This window comes from Choloepus didactylus, chromosome X, assembly GCF_015220235.1.
Source record: "Choloepus didactylus isolate mChoDid1 chromosome X, mChoDid1.pri, whole genome shotgun sequence".
Taxonomy (NCBI): Eukaryota; Metazoa; Chordata; class Mammalia; order Pilosa; family Megalonychidae; genus Choloepus; species Choloepus didactylus.
Genome location: NC_051334.1, coordinates 1,171,025 through 1,186,984, shown reverse-complemented (window position 1 = coordinate 1,186,984; position 15,960 = coordinate 1,171,025). Strand labels below are relative to the sequence as shown.

The 15,960-nt window shown below is 39.3% G+C and overlaps 2 protein-coding genes across 5 annotated transcripts in view; one reads left to right on the top strand and one right to left on the bottom strand.

Moving 5' to 3' along the window:
- The window catches only part of STS (steroid sulfatase), a 646,106-nt gene that overhangs the window by 192,280 nt on the left and 437,866 nt on the right, over positions 1-15,960 (top strand). The window lies entirely within an intron of this gene.
- Positions 10,164-10,671, bottom strand: LOC119522836 (60S ribosomal protein L27a). The gene has a single exon (XM_037821503.1). The coding sequence runs from the start codon at positions 10,652-10,654 to the stop codon at positions 10,208-10,210; it is 447 nt and encodes a 148-aa protein (XP_037677431.1). The 5' UTR covers positions 10,655-10,671; the 3' UTR covers positions 10,164-10,207.

Genomic DNA, 15,960 nt, shown 5'->3' with positions numbered 1-15,960 from the left:
AGTTTCTTATCAAACTATGAAGATATGTAAATTAGTGCAGCTTAAGCATTTACAATTTTTTAACAAAAGATAATTTCATCTATTTTAGGAAATTAATTTTCATCAAGCATGTCTATGAGAAGAGAATAAAGATGACTAAATCATTCTCTGAGCAACTGAACTCTTAGTAAGAATTATGAACCAAAAAGCAAAATGAAATTGGCAGGTATTTAAAATTCTAAATATATGTTAAAAAAAAACAACACATGGGGTGTGTGCTCTAGGCAGGGTCAGAAATGACAGCAGTCATTTTACCTGGAACTTTTGTAAAAATCTGTTTACATGGTATGATCAAACTGTGTTTAAATAATGATTCTTTTTGCATCTGGCATCACTGAGTTTGATGCAGAGATTGAGTCTGAAAGCCAGTTTATAAACTACAACATCAGGAGGGTATGTTGAGTACCATTTATTCGTCCTCAGAGCAGGATGCTATTTGGGGAACGCTAACCACTGTGACAGTTTCCAGGCAAGGGACAGGGTCATCCTGGTGAAATAAAGCCAGAAGGAGCACCAGGTGCAGCTGGAAGAGAAGGAGCAGTTGAACCAGGTCAGCGAGAGTCTGAAGAGGTGTATGTCAAAGGGGTGAGGGTCTTCCTATGGTCAAGATCCTGGGGGAGGCTTTTCAGGTAGGACTTAGAAAATGATACCTGCAGGGTCCAGGCAGAGAGCCCTGGAGGACAGAAGCTGGCTGGGTGGGGTCTCTGCTGAGCACAGTGTCATGCAGTAAACAGAAGGGACCACTACCCAGCTTCAGTCCATGTTTGCCAAGTGGAAATGCTGGCCGTGTGTTGCCAGATCATCTGCTTGTCAAGAAAAGATGCACTCCTTTGTAGTGATTTAGATTTTCTGCCTCACACCCCTGTTTCGAGTTTAAATATCCAAAAGGCTGTAGTTGCCTTCTTTCCATTTTTTTTTTTTTTTTTTTTTTTTCTGAGACAAGGTCCAGCATCAGGGCATTCTGGAAGCAATTAAGTGTTTCTGTGCAGATTGCCCCAGGGCCCACTTTAACCAAAACCATTCTAGAAGCCTGCAAAGGGGAGGAAACCAAGCATTCGGAGAGTTCCCATTGGCGCATGTTGTCCTTTCTCTGAAGAAATGAATGTGATCTTATCAAAAGGAATTTTATTTACGAAATGCAGAAAATCTCTTATGCAAGCTCCACAAAAGAAACAGAATTTATTACAGGAATACCAGAGCATCCCTCAAAACCCCAAGGGAAGATACAGAGCTGGGCCTCTTGAGGCTGGAAGCTAGGCACTGCAAAAGTGTTGGAAAACAGGTGTACGCTCTCTCACCCTCTCTCTCATCGGCCTGCAGAAAAACATTTTTGTGCATCAGTGAAGAACTATGTTTGGCTACATAGCATACCCTTCCAGACAATCTCATTCTAGCCCTGTTCATTGTCTTTGAGCTATTTCACACCTCTCTACTAATTATAAGTAACTGATAGGTTTGCAGATTCTCTCTTCCATTTTCAATTGATGTCCCTCCCATTGCAGGAAACTTTTTTTTTTTTGAGCTTATATATATATATATATATATATATATATATATATATATATTTGGCTTAATCATATACATATATATTCTCAAGGCCTTATTTTATTGTACTTATTGATTTTGTAAATAAGAGGCCAATGGAGAATAAACATTTAAATAACTGAAGCTGAGAAATTGCTATTTGGGGTATTATAAGCAAATTCTTTCATTCTGTGGTAAAAACTAGAATTTGTCTTCAGGAAAGGCCACTCTCTATAGGTTTTATTGCACAGGAGCATTGGTCATTATCATAGTTTGGCTTCAACAGGAAGAAATAAACCCTATCAAACCTGACTCGGTTTCTGGCCTTCAGGATTTCCATTTTTCTCCTTACCATTTTGACTGTAAGAAATACTACTAATTCTAGATTCTAGTTATAACTAGAATGGTCTAGAATGGTTCAGTCCAAGGTAAGGAACCCAGGACGCAACCCTTAGGATCAGGAATTTAGCTCTATAGAACTGCCTCAAACCCATCAAAACTGTCTCAATCCCCAAGAAATAGATGAGGCTACATTCTCCCACCCACTGTAAATAATGCAAACAGGTGTTCATCTAAAATTTTATCAAGAGGTATCATTCTCATTTTATAAATGAAAGTAAGGTTCAAGTTTGCTAATTAGCTAAGGCCTCCACATTTCTTCTTTTTTTTTTTTTTTTTTTAATCATCATTTTATTGAGATATATTCACATACTACGCAGTCATACAAAACAAATTGTACTTTCGATTGTTTACAGTACCATTACATAGTTGTACATTCATCACCTAAATCAATCCCTGACACCTTCATTAGCACACACACAAAAATAACAAGAATAATAATTAGAGTGAAAAAGAGCAATTGAAGTAAAAAAGAACACTAGGTACCTTTGTCTGTTTGTTTGCTTCCCCTACTTTTCTACACAACCATCCATAAACTAGACAAAGTGGAGTTTGGTCCTTATGGCATTCCCAATCCCACTGTCACCCCTCATAAGCTACATTTTTATACAACTGTCTTCGAGATTCATGGGTTCTGGGTTGTAGTTTAATAGTTTCAGGTATCCACCACCAGCTACCCCAATTCTTTAGAACCTAAAAAAGGTTGTCTAAAGTGTGCGTAAGAGTGCCCACCAGAGTGATCTCTCGGCTCGTTTTGGAATCTCTCTGCCACTGAAGCTTATTTCATTTCCTTTCACATCCCCCTTTTGGTCAAGAAGATGTTCTCCATCCCACGATGCCGGGTCTACATTCCTCCCCGGGAGTCATATTCCACGTTGCCAGGGAGATTCACTTCCCTGGGTGTCTGATCCCACGTAGGGGGGAGGGCAGTGATTTCACCTTTCAAGTTGGCTTAGCCAGAGAGAGAGGGCCACATCTGAGCAACAAAGAGGCATTCAGGAGGAGACTCTTAGGCGCAAATACAGGGAGGCCTAGCCTCTCCTTTGCAGCAACCGTCTTCCCAAGGGTAAAACTTATGGTAGAGGGCTCAACCCATCAAACCACCAGTCCCCTATGTCTGTGGTCATGTTAGCAACCATGGAGGTGGGGTAGGCGAATACCCCTGCATTCTCCACAGGCTCCTCAAGGGGGCACTACATCTTTTTTTTTTTTTTTTCCTTGTTTGTCTTTTTTCTTTTTTTTTTTTTTTTTTTAACTTTCCCTTCTTTTTTCAAATCAACTGTATGAAAAAAAAAGTTAAAAAGAAAACAAACATACAATAAAAGAACATTTCAAAGAGACCATAGCAAGGGAGTAAGAAAAAGACAACTAACCTAAGATAACTGCTTAACTTCCAACATGTTCCTACTTTACCCCAAGAAAGTTACATAATATAGCAACATTTCAGTGAACTTGTTCCTACTACATCCATCAGAAATTAACAGACCATAGTCATTTCTGGGCATCCCCAGAACATTAAATAGCTTATCTGTTCTTCTTGGATTATCGTTCCCCCTTCCTTAATTGCTCTCTACTGCTAGTTCCCCTACATTCTACATTATAAACCATTTGTTTTACATTTTTCAAAGTTCACATTAGTGGTAGCATATAATATTTCTCTTTTTGTGCCTGGCTTATTTCGCTCAGCATTATGTCTTCAAGGTTCATCCATGTTGTCATATGTTTCACCAGATCGTTCCTTCTTACTGCCGCGTAGTATTCCATCGTGTGTATATACCACATTTTATTTATCCACTCATCTGTTGAAGGACATTTGGGTTGTTTCCATCTCTTGGCAATTGTGAATAATGCTGCTATGAACATTGGCGTGCAGATATCTGTTCGTGTCACTGCTTTCCGATCTTCCGGGTATATACCGAGAAGTGCAATCGCTGGATCGAATGGTAGCTCTATATCTAGTTTTCTAAGGAACTGCCAGACTGTCTTCCAGAGTGGCTGAACCATTATACAGTCCCACCAACAATGAATAAGAGTTCCAATTTCTCCACATCCCCTCCAGCATTTGTAGTTTCCTGTTTGTTTAATGGCAGCCATTCTAACCGGTGTTAGATGGTATCTCATTGTGGTCTTAATTTGCATCTCTCTAATAGCTAGTGAAGCTGAACATTTTTTCATGTGTTTCTTGGCCATTTGTATTTCCTCTTCAGAGAACTGTCTTTTCATATCTTTTGCCCATTTTATAATTGGGCTGTCTGTACTATTGTCATTGAGTTGTAGGATTTCTTTGTATATGCAAGATATCAGTCTTTTGTCAGATACATGGTTTCCAAAAATTTTTTCCCATTGAGTTGGCTGCCTCTTTACCTTTTTGAGAAATTCCTTTGAGGTGCAGAAACTTCTAAGCTTGAGGAGTTCCCATTTATCTATTTTCTCTTTTGTTGCTTGTGCTTTGGGTGTAAAGTCTAGGAAGTGGCCTCCTAATACAAGGTCTTGAAGATGTTTTCCTACATTATCTTCTAGGAGTTTTATGGTACTTTCTTTTATATTGAGATCTTTGGTCCATTTTGAGTTAATTTTTGTGTAGGGGGTGAGGTAGGGGTCCTCTTTCATTCTTTTGGATATGGATATCCAACTCTCCCAGCCCCATTTGTTGAAAAGACCATTATGGCTCAGTTCGGTGACTTTGGGGGCCTTATCAAAGATCAGTCGGCCATAGATCTGAGGGTCTATCTCTGAATTCTCAATTCGATTCCATTGATCTATATGTCTATCTTTGTGCCAGTACCATGCTGTTTTGGCAACTGTGGCTTTATAATAAGCTTCAAAGTCAGGGAGTGTAAGTCCTCCCACTTCGTTTTTCTTTTTTAGAGTGTCTTTAGCAATTCGAGGCATCTTCCCTTTCCAAATAAATTTGATAACTAGCTTTTCCAAGTCTGCAAAGTAGGTTGTTGGAATTTTGATTGGGATTGCATTGAATCTGTAGATGAGTTTGGGTAGAATTGACATCTTAATGACATTTAGCCTTCCTATCCATGAACATGGAATATTTTTCCATCTTTTAAGGTCCCCTTCTATTTCTTTTAGTAGAGTTATGTAGTTTTCTTTGTATAGGTCTTTTACATCTTTGGTTAAGTTTATTCCTAGGTACTTGATTTTTTTTAGTTGCTATTGAAAATGGTATCTTTTTCTTGAGTGTCTCTTCAGTTTGTTCATTTCTAGCATATAGAAACATTACTGACTTATGTGCATTAATCTTGTATCCCGCTACTTTGCTAAATTTGTTTATTAGCTCTAGTAGGTGTATCGTTGATTTCTCAGGGTTTTCTAGATATAAGATCATATCATCTGCAAACAATGACAGTTTTACTTCTTCTTTTCCAATTTGGATGCCTTTTATTTCTTTGTCTTGCCGGATTGCCCTGGCTAGCACTTCCAGCACAATGTTGAATAACAGTGGTGACAGCGGGCATCCTTGTCTTGTTCCTGATCTTTGAGGGAAGGCTTTCAGTCTCTCACCATTGAGTACTATGCTGGCTGTGGGTTTTTCATATATGCTCTTTATCATGTTGAGGAAGTTTCCTTCAATTCCTACCTTTTGAAGTGTTTTTATCAAAAAGGGATGTTGGATTTTGTCAAATGCTTTTTCAGCATCTATTGAGATGATCAATTGATTTTTCCCTATCGAGTTTTTAATGTGTTGTAATACATTGATTGTTTTTCTTATGTTGAACCATCCTTGCATGCCTGGAATGAACCCCACTTGGTCATGGTGTATGATTTTTTTAATGTGTCTTTGGATTCGATTTGCAAGTATTTTGTTGAGGATTTTTGCATCTATATTCATTAGGGAGATTGGCCGGTATTTTTCCTTTTTTGTAGCATCTTTGCCTGGTTTTGGTATTAGATTGATGTTAGCTTCATAAAATGAGTTAGGTAGTGTTCCATTTTCTTCAATGTTTTGAAAGAGTTTGAGTAAGATTGGTGTCAGTTCTTTCTGGAAAGTTTGGTAGAATTCCCCTGTGAAGCCATCTGGCCCTGGGCATTTATTTGTGGGAAGATTTTTGATGACTGATTGGATCTCTTTGCTTGTGATGGGTTGGTTGAGGTCTTCTATTTCTTCTCTGGTCAGTCTAGGTTGTTCATATGTTTCCAGGAAATTGTCCATTTCTTCTACATTATCCAGTTTGTTGCCATACAGTTGTTCATAGTATCCTCTTATAATTTTTTTAATTTCTTCAGGATCTGCAGTTATGTCACCTTTTTCATTCATTATTTTGTTTATATGGGTCTTCTCTCTTTTTGATTTTGTCAGTCTAGCTAGGGGCTTGTCAATCTTGTTGATCTTCTCAAAGAACCAACTTTTGGTGATATTATCCTTTCTATTGTTTTTTTGTTCTCTATGTCATTTATTTCTGCTTTAATCCTTGTTATTTCTTTTCTTCTACTTGGTTTAGGATTGGTTTGCTGTTCATTTTCTAGCTTCTTCAGTTGATCCATTAGTTCTTTGATTTTGGCTCTTTCTTCCTTTTTAATATATGCGTTTAGTGCTATAAATTTCCCCCTTAGCACTGCTTTTGCTGCATCCCATAGGTTTTGGTATGTTGTGTTCTCATTTTCATTCGTCTCTATATATTTAGCAATTTCTCTTGCTATTTCTTCTTTAACCCACTGATTGTTTAGGAGTGTGTTGTTTAACCTCCAGGTATTTGTGAATTTTCTAAGTCTCTGATGGTTATTGACTTCTAATTGTATTCCATTGTGGTCAGAGAATGTGCTTTGAATAATTTCAATCTTTTTAAATTTATTGAGGCTTGTTTTATGTCCCAGCATATGATCTATTCTGGAGAAAGTTCCGTGAGCACTAGAAAAGTATGTGTATCCTGGTGATTTGGGATGTAATGTCCTGTAGATGTCTGTTAAATCTAATTCATTTATCAGATTGTTTAGGTTTTCAATTTCCTTATTGGTCTTCTGTCTGGTTGATCTATCTATAGGAGAGAGTGATGTGTTGAAGTCTCCCACAATTATTGTGGAAACATCAATTGCTTCCTTTAGTTTTGCCAATGTTTCTCTCATGTATTTTGTGGCACCTTGATTGGGTGCATAGACATTTACGATTGTTATTTCTTCTTGCTGAATTGCCCCTTTTATTAGTATGTAGTGGCCTTCTTTGTCTCTCAAAACATCCCTGCATTTGAAGTCTATTTTTTCTGAAATTAATATTGCTACACCTGCTTTCTTTTGGCTGTAGCTTGCATGAAATATTTTTTTCCATCCTTTCACTTTCAGTTTCTTTGTGTCCCTGTGTCTAAGATGAGTCTCTTGTATGCAACATATTGATGGTTCATTTTTTTTGATCCATTCTGCGAATCTATATCTTTTAATTGGGGAGTTTAATCCATTTACATTCAACGTTAAAACCGTGAAGGCATTTCTTGAATCGGCCATCTTATCCTTTGGATTATGTTTGCCATATTTTTCCCTCTCTCTATTAATATCCTTTATTGTACCCATACCGAATCTCTTTAGTACTGAACCTTTCTCCAAGTCTCTCTGTCCTGTCTTTGTTTCTCTGTCTGTAGGGCTCCCTTTAGTATCTCCAGTAGGGCAGGTCTCTTGTTAGCAAATTCTCTCAGCATTTCTTTGTCTGTGAAAAATTTAAGCTCTCCCTCAAATTTGAAGGAGAGCTTTGCTGGATAAAGTATTCTTGGCTGGAAATTCCTCTCACTCAGAATTTTAAATATATCGTGCCACTGCCTTCTTGCCTCCATGGTGGCTGCTGAGTAGTCACTACTTAGTCTTATGCTGTTTCCTTTGTATGTGGTGAATTGCTTTTCTCTTGCTGCTTTCAGAACTTGCTCCTTCTCTTCTATGTTTGACAGTGTGATCAGTATATGTCTCGGAGTGGGTTTTTTTGGATTTATTCTATTTGGAGTTCGCTGAGCATTTATGATTTGTGTATTTATGTTGTTTAGAAGATTTGGGAAGTTTTCCCCAACAATTTCTTTGAATACTCTTCCTAGACCTTTATCCTTTTCTTCCCCTTCTGGGACACCAATGAGTCTTATATTCGGACGTTTCATATTATCTATCATATCCCTGAGGTCCATTTCGAGTTTTTCAATTTTTTTCCCCATTCTTTCTTTTATGCTTTCATTTTCCATTCTGTCATCTTCCAGGTCACTGATTCGTTGTTCAACTTCCTCTAGTCTTGTACTATGAGTGTCCAGAATCTTTTTAATTTGGTCAACAGTTTCTTTAATTTCCATAAGATCATCCATTTTTTTATTTAGTCTTGCAATGTCTTCTTTATGCTCTTCTAGGGTCTTCTTGATTTCCTTCATATCCCGTACTATGGTCTCATTGTTCATCTTTAGTTCTTTGAGTAGCTGCTCTAGGTGTGTCTCTTCTGGTCTTTTGATTTGGGTGCTTGGGCTTGGGTTATCCATATCGTCTGGTTTTTTCATATGCTTTATAATTTTCTGTTGTTTTTGGCCTCGTGGCATTTGCTGAACTTGATAGGGTTCTTTTAGGGTTTGTAGACCAGTTGAAGTCCTTATCTCTAATTTATCAGATCTACAGCTTCGTGGAGTACACTTTCTCTAACTAACCAGCAGGTGGCGTCCACGAGCCACCTGTTCTCCACAAGCCAGATCTCCCCTGCTTAGCCTTTTTGGTGAGTGGGGGAGTGAGTCTTGTGGGGCCCAATTGGTGTACCAAGCTTGCGTGTGTAGTTGGTGTTGCCTGCCCTGTATGTGGGGCGTGTTTCTGGGCAGTCGGGGAGGGGGGGTGGCCCTAACAATCAAATCTCCCTGATGATCCTAGAGTTTTAAAGCTACTGCAATAGTCTAATCCTTCAGTTCAGTCCTGCCACAGTTTGTCTCTGCCACTGACCCACAAGTCTTTGGTATTGGCGTATGGCTCCTGAGACTTGCAAGTGGGCCCCTCTTCCAGGCTGTGCACCCCGGGTCCTCTGTTGAGGGATGACTGTGCTATGTCACAGGTGAGTGCCGTCCCCCCAGGGCAGTTCTGGGCTGCTGGGCTGTGTTGGGAGGCTCCCAGTCTGCTCAAATGATGGCTGAATGAGGCTCTGTTAATTCACACTGCTCCCCCTTCCCAGCTCTGGGACATTCAGCTGAGGTTGCAGGGAAGGCTAATGTCCACGCCCAGTTTTGTGGTGTGTGCCTGTTATTTGAAGCACTTCCGTCACACTGGGTTGTCTGGGGCAGCTCTGGGCTATGGGGCTGGCGATGGGCAGGAGTGTTTCCTGTCCACCAGGATGGTGGCTGTGAGCGGACACCCCCCTTTTCTTGGGAAGTTGTGTTGTTTAGTGAATTTTCTCAGCCACTGGATTATTGCCTTTTGTCTCAGAGCTCTCTTAGTTCTCCTCTTGATTTGACGTGCCCAAATTTCAATTCTTTGAAGCTTTCTGTATTGAGCTTCTTAGAGTAATTGTTTTAGAAAAAGCAAAAAGGATTTAAAAAAAAAAAAAAAAAAAAAAAACGGCCCTCCTCAGAGATCTAATGGGTTATTGAAATGCTAATAGACAAAGCAACCAGGGCCATTAAGGAAAGGTGCACAGGGCAGAGAGATCAGCCTTGCTTCGGGATTTGCATATGCGCCTCAAGGCCTGATCTCCGCCCTTCCCCTTTCTGTGTTCACCAGAACTCCAAAAATCCTCTGCTTTTATTTTGGAGTTTTTCGTGTTGTTTTTTTTCTATGCCTGTCTCCTCTCTGCTGGGCTGGCTGCTCTCAGAGTCTCTGGTGTCTTGTCTCAGTCTATCTATGGTTGGAGTTTGAATCAGTAGAATGAGTTTCCGATAAGAGCAGCCACTGCAATTCTCCCTTCTCCTTCCTGGAGCTGACAGCACCTCCTCCCCCGGGACTGAGCCTGGCAGGGAGGGGCGCGGGTCCCCTGGCCGCAAAAACTTACAGATTTCGCTGATCTCAGCAATTCCACGTTTTCATGAGTGTTGTATGAAGTATGCCCAAAGACAGATTGCTCTGTGGTGTCCAGTCCACGCAGTTCCTGGCTTTTTACCTACTTTCCTGGAGGAGTAACTAAAACATACAGCTCACCAGTCTGCCATCTTGCCCCGCCCTCCACATTTCTTCTTAAAACCTGGTTAAGGTGGTTTCCTGATGCTGACTATGCTCAGAGTCTACACTCAGATCAAAGAGTCTACACTCAGACCACAAGGGAAAAGCATTTGTTAGCATTTAATGAACCTCCCTCCTCATGGCTTCAAGCCACGAGGACACAGGCTCCCCCCACACCCTTGATCTTCTCCTCAGCTCTTCTGCTGAAGAATTTGGCCTTCACGATGACAGGCTGCTTTGGGAGCTTTCCCTTCCCCAGAACTTTGTAGTAGCCCGATCGTACCACATCAATGATGGGAGCAACTCCAGTCTTGTTTTTAGCAGCATTTACCCGTGTCTGCTCACTGACTAAGGTCCACAATTTATCCAGGTTGACAGTTGGACAGAAGCTCTGGTTCCTCTTCAAGTGATAATGTCTCATACCAACCTTCCCAAAGTAACCTGGGTGATATTTGTCGAAGTTGATCCTGTGGTGATGCATGCCACCAGCATTACCCCGGCCTCCCGGATGCTTCCGGTGTTTGCCGATACGGCCGTGGCCATGGCTCACGTGGCCCCGGAGTTTCCGGGTCTTTCTCAATCTAGAAGGCATGTCGGCGGCCGAGACGAAAAAGCTATATATTTTTAATTGTGATAAAATACATGCAATTTAAATGTTACCGTTTTAACTATTTTATATGTACATTTCAGCATCATTAAGTACATTCACAATTTTGTACAAGCATCAACATTGTCTAGTTCCAGAATTTTTTCATCATCCCAAACGGAAATCATATATCCATTAAGCAGTCATTTCCGTCACAACACCCAAGCTCCTGGCTACCACTAATCTACTTTCTGTCTCTATGGATTTACCTCTTCTGGATATTTCAGATAAATGGAATCACCTAATATGTGTCCTCTGTGCCTGGCTTATTTCACTTAGCATCATGTTTTCAAGGTTTATCCATGTTATTGCATGAATCAGCACTTCATTGCTTTATGGTGCTGAATAATATTTCATTGTATGGATAGGCCACATTTTGTTTATCCACTCATCTGCTGATGGACATTTGTGTTTCTTCCATGTTTTGGCTACTATGAATAGTTCTGGTATAAACATTCGTGTGCATGTTTTTGTTTGAGCATAGGAAAAACGGTTTTACCTCCATTTGCAATTCAGTTCCTTTGTGCCATATAAATTTGTGTTTCATTCCTTTGAACCAGTTCTAAATCTATCTGATATCTTCATAGTGATAATTGTGGTAGGATCTATAAAGAATTACGCACAATGTCTATGGGAGTCTGGAAGTGGACAAATGACTTCCCTGGTTGAGGAATGAAATAAGGCTTCATGGTATAAATAGCATCCAAAGTGGACCCTCTATAAGAAACTAGACTGGAACATGTGGTGGAGGAAAAGGAAGGATGGCAGGAAGATCATTAGCAGAGGGTCAGGGCAGGGAATTACTGGGAGGGGGTGTGGCAATGGGGAAGACACCATTGGTCCAGTTGAGAAGACGGGTGTCCTTCTGTGCTCTCACAGGCTTTGTGAATGGACTTTTTGAACCATCACAATCAAGGATGCAAGAACCTAACTCAAGTTAATGTAAAGCCAAAAAGCATGCTCCTTGCAAGGGTACAGAAGTATCTCATGACAGCTAAGCGAGGTTGGGCCTCTAGAAAGACGAGACCCCAAAGCTGAAATACTGTCAGGGACCCAGATCAGGGCATAGGTCTTCTCTCTTCTCTGATTCTATCAGCCTGATGGAAAGCTTTTTGCACTTCAGTGAAAGTCTGTGCATTTTCTACAGCACACCCACCCTCCTAAGCTGTGGGATTCCAACCCAGTTCATTGTCAGAGCTGTTTTGTGCCTCTTTTGAAATAGTAGGTAACCTATGGATGTGTAATTCCTGCACATAGGGTTTTTCAGTTGACTGCCACCCTCCCTAGAGAAAAATCAATGTTGCCTCCATTTACAGTTTAGTTCCTTTACTCCTTCCATATTTTTGTCTTTTCCCTCATTGGTTGTAATGTCTGCCTGGCTCCCTCATATTATATGAGTAAAATAAAACATTTATCACATGTTCTTATATCTCTATAAGAGTCATGATTTTACATTTTTTCTGAAAATTATCTTTTAACAAGCCCATTGGTTGCATTCTTATTTGTGTGCATCTTGTCTTTCTCCAGTTCTCTGTGAATGTGGCTGCCTTCTAGCCCATACCCTTATGTTTCCTAGTTTCACAAGACCAGTTCAAGTTCAGCTGGATACTTTCAGTTCCAAATGCCCTGTCTCCAGAAAGAGGAATCTGACTGGTCCCCTTCTGGCCAAATGGTCACCCCGGCGTAATCCATTGGCAGGGAATGGGTCCACCTCAAGGTGTGTGGGAGGGTGTTTTAAGACAAAGGAGATTACCTCCCTGTGGCTTCTCTCAGAACCAGGAACCATCATCCTACAAGATGGTCACATCAGCATATTAAGCTCTTGATTGACTGCAGTGTATCTGGAAGATTTGATTATTAGTGGTCTGATTTATTTCATTAATGTAGGTAGACCAGTATATATAATAATAGCTCCAAAAAAGACAAGAAAAGACTCATTTTACAAAAAGTTAGGAAGGTTTATAATTTATGACATGTTTTTCCTAATGAAATTTCAAACCTGGGAATCTGATATCTAAGATATTACAAAGCCGATTGAAGTAATTTTTAGGAGAAACATATTTTGGACTTATCTCGCCAGAGCCACGTTCTTTAAACAATAAGTGTTCTCTTGCTTAGAGTTTGGTATGATAAAAATTATTCCCCATTTCTCCCAGCTATTTTACTCTCTTAGAACTACAAAACCATTTATTCTTTGTCCATTCTTTTACAGTTCTTGAATTGAAGCAGTCGTGTAAGCTCCTGTTTATCCAACCCGGGGGGCAATTTGATTGCCTTGTTTGTACAGATGCATCTTAACTTAACTCTGAGTCCTGAGGCCATAGAAGATTGAAAAGTGCACTGGTAGAGTAAAATCATCTAGCAAAATTTCATTCACTAGAAAATAAGGAAACAAAAATTGGGACTCAGACTCAGCACTATCACCAAACTTTCATAAAATGAGCTAGCAAAAACAAAGCCAACAGATTTGCATTTAAATTAACTTCTCTAATCCATAGTCACATGGCACTAGAGTAAGTATTGAATAAACGGCAAAAATAAAAGGAAAAGGAGGAAGAATAAGAACAGACAAGGGTAGAAGAAAATCCACAAAACATGATCCCTGGCTAGGGAAACATTGGCTGGAGAGTTAAAAGAAGAACTTTGGCAAGGCCGTTCTCTAACTATATGATATTTTTGTTTCAAGCGTATATCAGAAGATGTGATACATATATGATTTACAATTCTCTATTCACTGGCAGAAATGAGTACAGAAACTGGGAGAATTAGTGAAAATTGAGAAACCATAATTCAAATTTTTTATTTCACAAAATCAATACTGCATTCCATCATTTTTCTTCCTTTTAATGTATACACATGTCCTTTTCAAATATTTTTTTAAGTCAAATGAAAATTCTTTGTAGATAAAGGGCAATCTAAAAGAAGGAAACAATGAAGTAAACCAGGGGGAAGTTTTGTATATTCTTGTTTTCTTCAGGAAGGTAAAACAATCGAGAAGATTGCCTGGGTCCCAGACTACAAATGAATCTTATATTTGACTTAATAAAAAACACATTGGGTACTAAATTTCACAAAACTGGCAAATAGAGATTTAAAAATGGCAAAGGAAATGATTTGTGTTTATTGCCACCTTGTAACCACCTATTTATTGGTTTGTGTGGCCTATTTACTATTTATGTATTCATCATTTGATTCAGAGCTAATATCTTCCTTCAAAGATGGCAACTTTGTTCTTTGTATGTTCAGAGTATACACTCATTACTGGATTTTATATCACCAAGGAGCCATCTCCTCCTGGCTGGTAAATACTTACAGGTTCCAGCATTTAATCTTTTGGGAAATTTTGATTTTAATATTATTTTAAATTTACAGAAAACTTACAAAAACGGTAAAGAGAAATCCTGTATACTTTTTATCTTGATTCACCATTATTTACATTTTACCCCCATTTACTTTCTCTCTCTTGTAACCATTTGAGGACACATTAGATACCATGGTCTTTTACTCCTAAATATTTAATATTTGTTTCCTAAGAACAAAAGCATACTCATACATAACTTTGGTATAATTATCGAAATCTAGAATGTTATCTAATCTATATTCTGTATGTAGAATTATCAAAATCGAGAATATTATCTAATCTATATTCTGTATGTAAATTTTGTCAATTTTGCTATTCTGATATTAGATCTAATCTAGGATCGTGCGTTTAGTTGTACTGTAATCTATAACAGTTCCCTTGCCTTTCTTTGCCTTTCTTGAACTAAACAATTCTGAAGAGTTATTTTGTTGACTAGACATTAACTGTGTTTGATGGGCAACATTTAATGCTGATATTCAGTTGATCCCTCGCTGAGCTGGTGGAGTAGTGACTGCAGCCTGAAAAGGATTAATGGAAATTCAGAGGGCTGGGTCTCCAGAGGAAACTAAGGACTGGTAAAATGTTGATGTGGTCATTGTAGAACTGTAAGGACTTCAGTCTAGGAGGTCCGAAACTAGCTTTTGTTAGTGCACCCATGTTCAGTAGAACAAGGAGCACACTGGCTAAGTTGGGGAGCTAGTTAAGTGGGATTTTGTCAAGCAGATTCTACTTTCTTCATAGCTTCCATTGCTCTCGTGGTTTACACATTACAAATGAACATCCGGGGGCATGCTTAATTTGCTGCAGGTTGTCTCTAAGATTCATAGGTCCTATGATAAATATAGCCTAAATGCTATGAAAATGCAGCAAAAGGAACATAATTGAGTGATAGAGACAATTATTGTTTAGGTTTCATTCGATGTAAGAATATGTAATTTCAAGGCATTTGGACATTTGCTCTCTTTAGAGAGTAATTAGTTTCATCATTCAGATAGTGCCCGGCCTTTGACACTCAGAAAGCTTGTGTGGCCAGGGTCTCAGGGACATGAGCCGAGCAGACCCTCATCCCCACAATACTTGTCTAAAGACCAAACCCTGGATAGGAGAGACTGATAGTTTCCTCAAGTGATGCCTGTGTGCCTACCTACACATTTTTGTTGTTGGACTATTGTACATTGTCCGTTTCATGGGTTGAGTTCTTCTCATGGTATTCTTTTACTTTCCTCATAAATTTCCACAATACAAGGGGCATGTTAAGATTCTGAAGGTAAATGAAGATAACCCAACTGGCCTTACCAAAACTTATCTGGTGCCCAAATAATATAGGTAGGATTAAAAGGACTCATAGAATTGGTGACTCAAAAGAGCAGCCATTTCACCTGAGTATGAAAATAAAAGAACCTCCTAAGACGAGTAGAGTTCCTGGGATAGGTATGGAATTCCTGGTAAAACCCCCCATTCCCCCATGTGAACAAATCAATTCAGCAAACATTTATTAGATGCAAGAGGAAGTGTTTGGTAACCGAAAGTGTGGTCCTTGTGTCTGGAATGCAGTGGGTAAGGGCAAGGGACTGAGATAAGATCCTGGAGGTCAGCAGGGACCAGTTCACGAGAAGTGAGGAACTTGAATTTTATAATAAATGCACTCAGAAACCACTATAGAAGTAAGACGTACATACACTTACCCATGTCTACTTCTCTTATAGATTTCCCTCACATATTTCCATTTTGTTCACAGAAAGAGTGTAGGAAAAAAAAAAACAGAACTGAATGGAGAGTGAGACTCTCAGACAAGGAAATTACTAGGTCGTGATTCAAAGCGAAGACCCACATAAGAGTTCAAAGTGGAATACAGCACTTTTGGTAATGGCAAGGACAAGCAGGCTAAGAA

Excerpts from the sequence above, each read along its gene's own strand:
- LOC119522836 (XM_037821503.1), bottom strand. The coding sequence starts at position 10,654 with ATGCCTTCTAGATTGAGAAAGACCCGGAAACTCCGGGGCCACGTGAGC.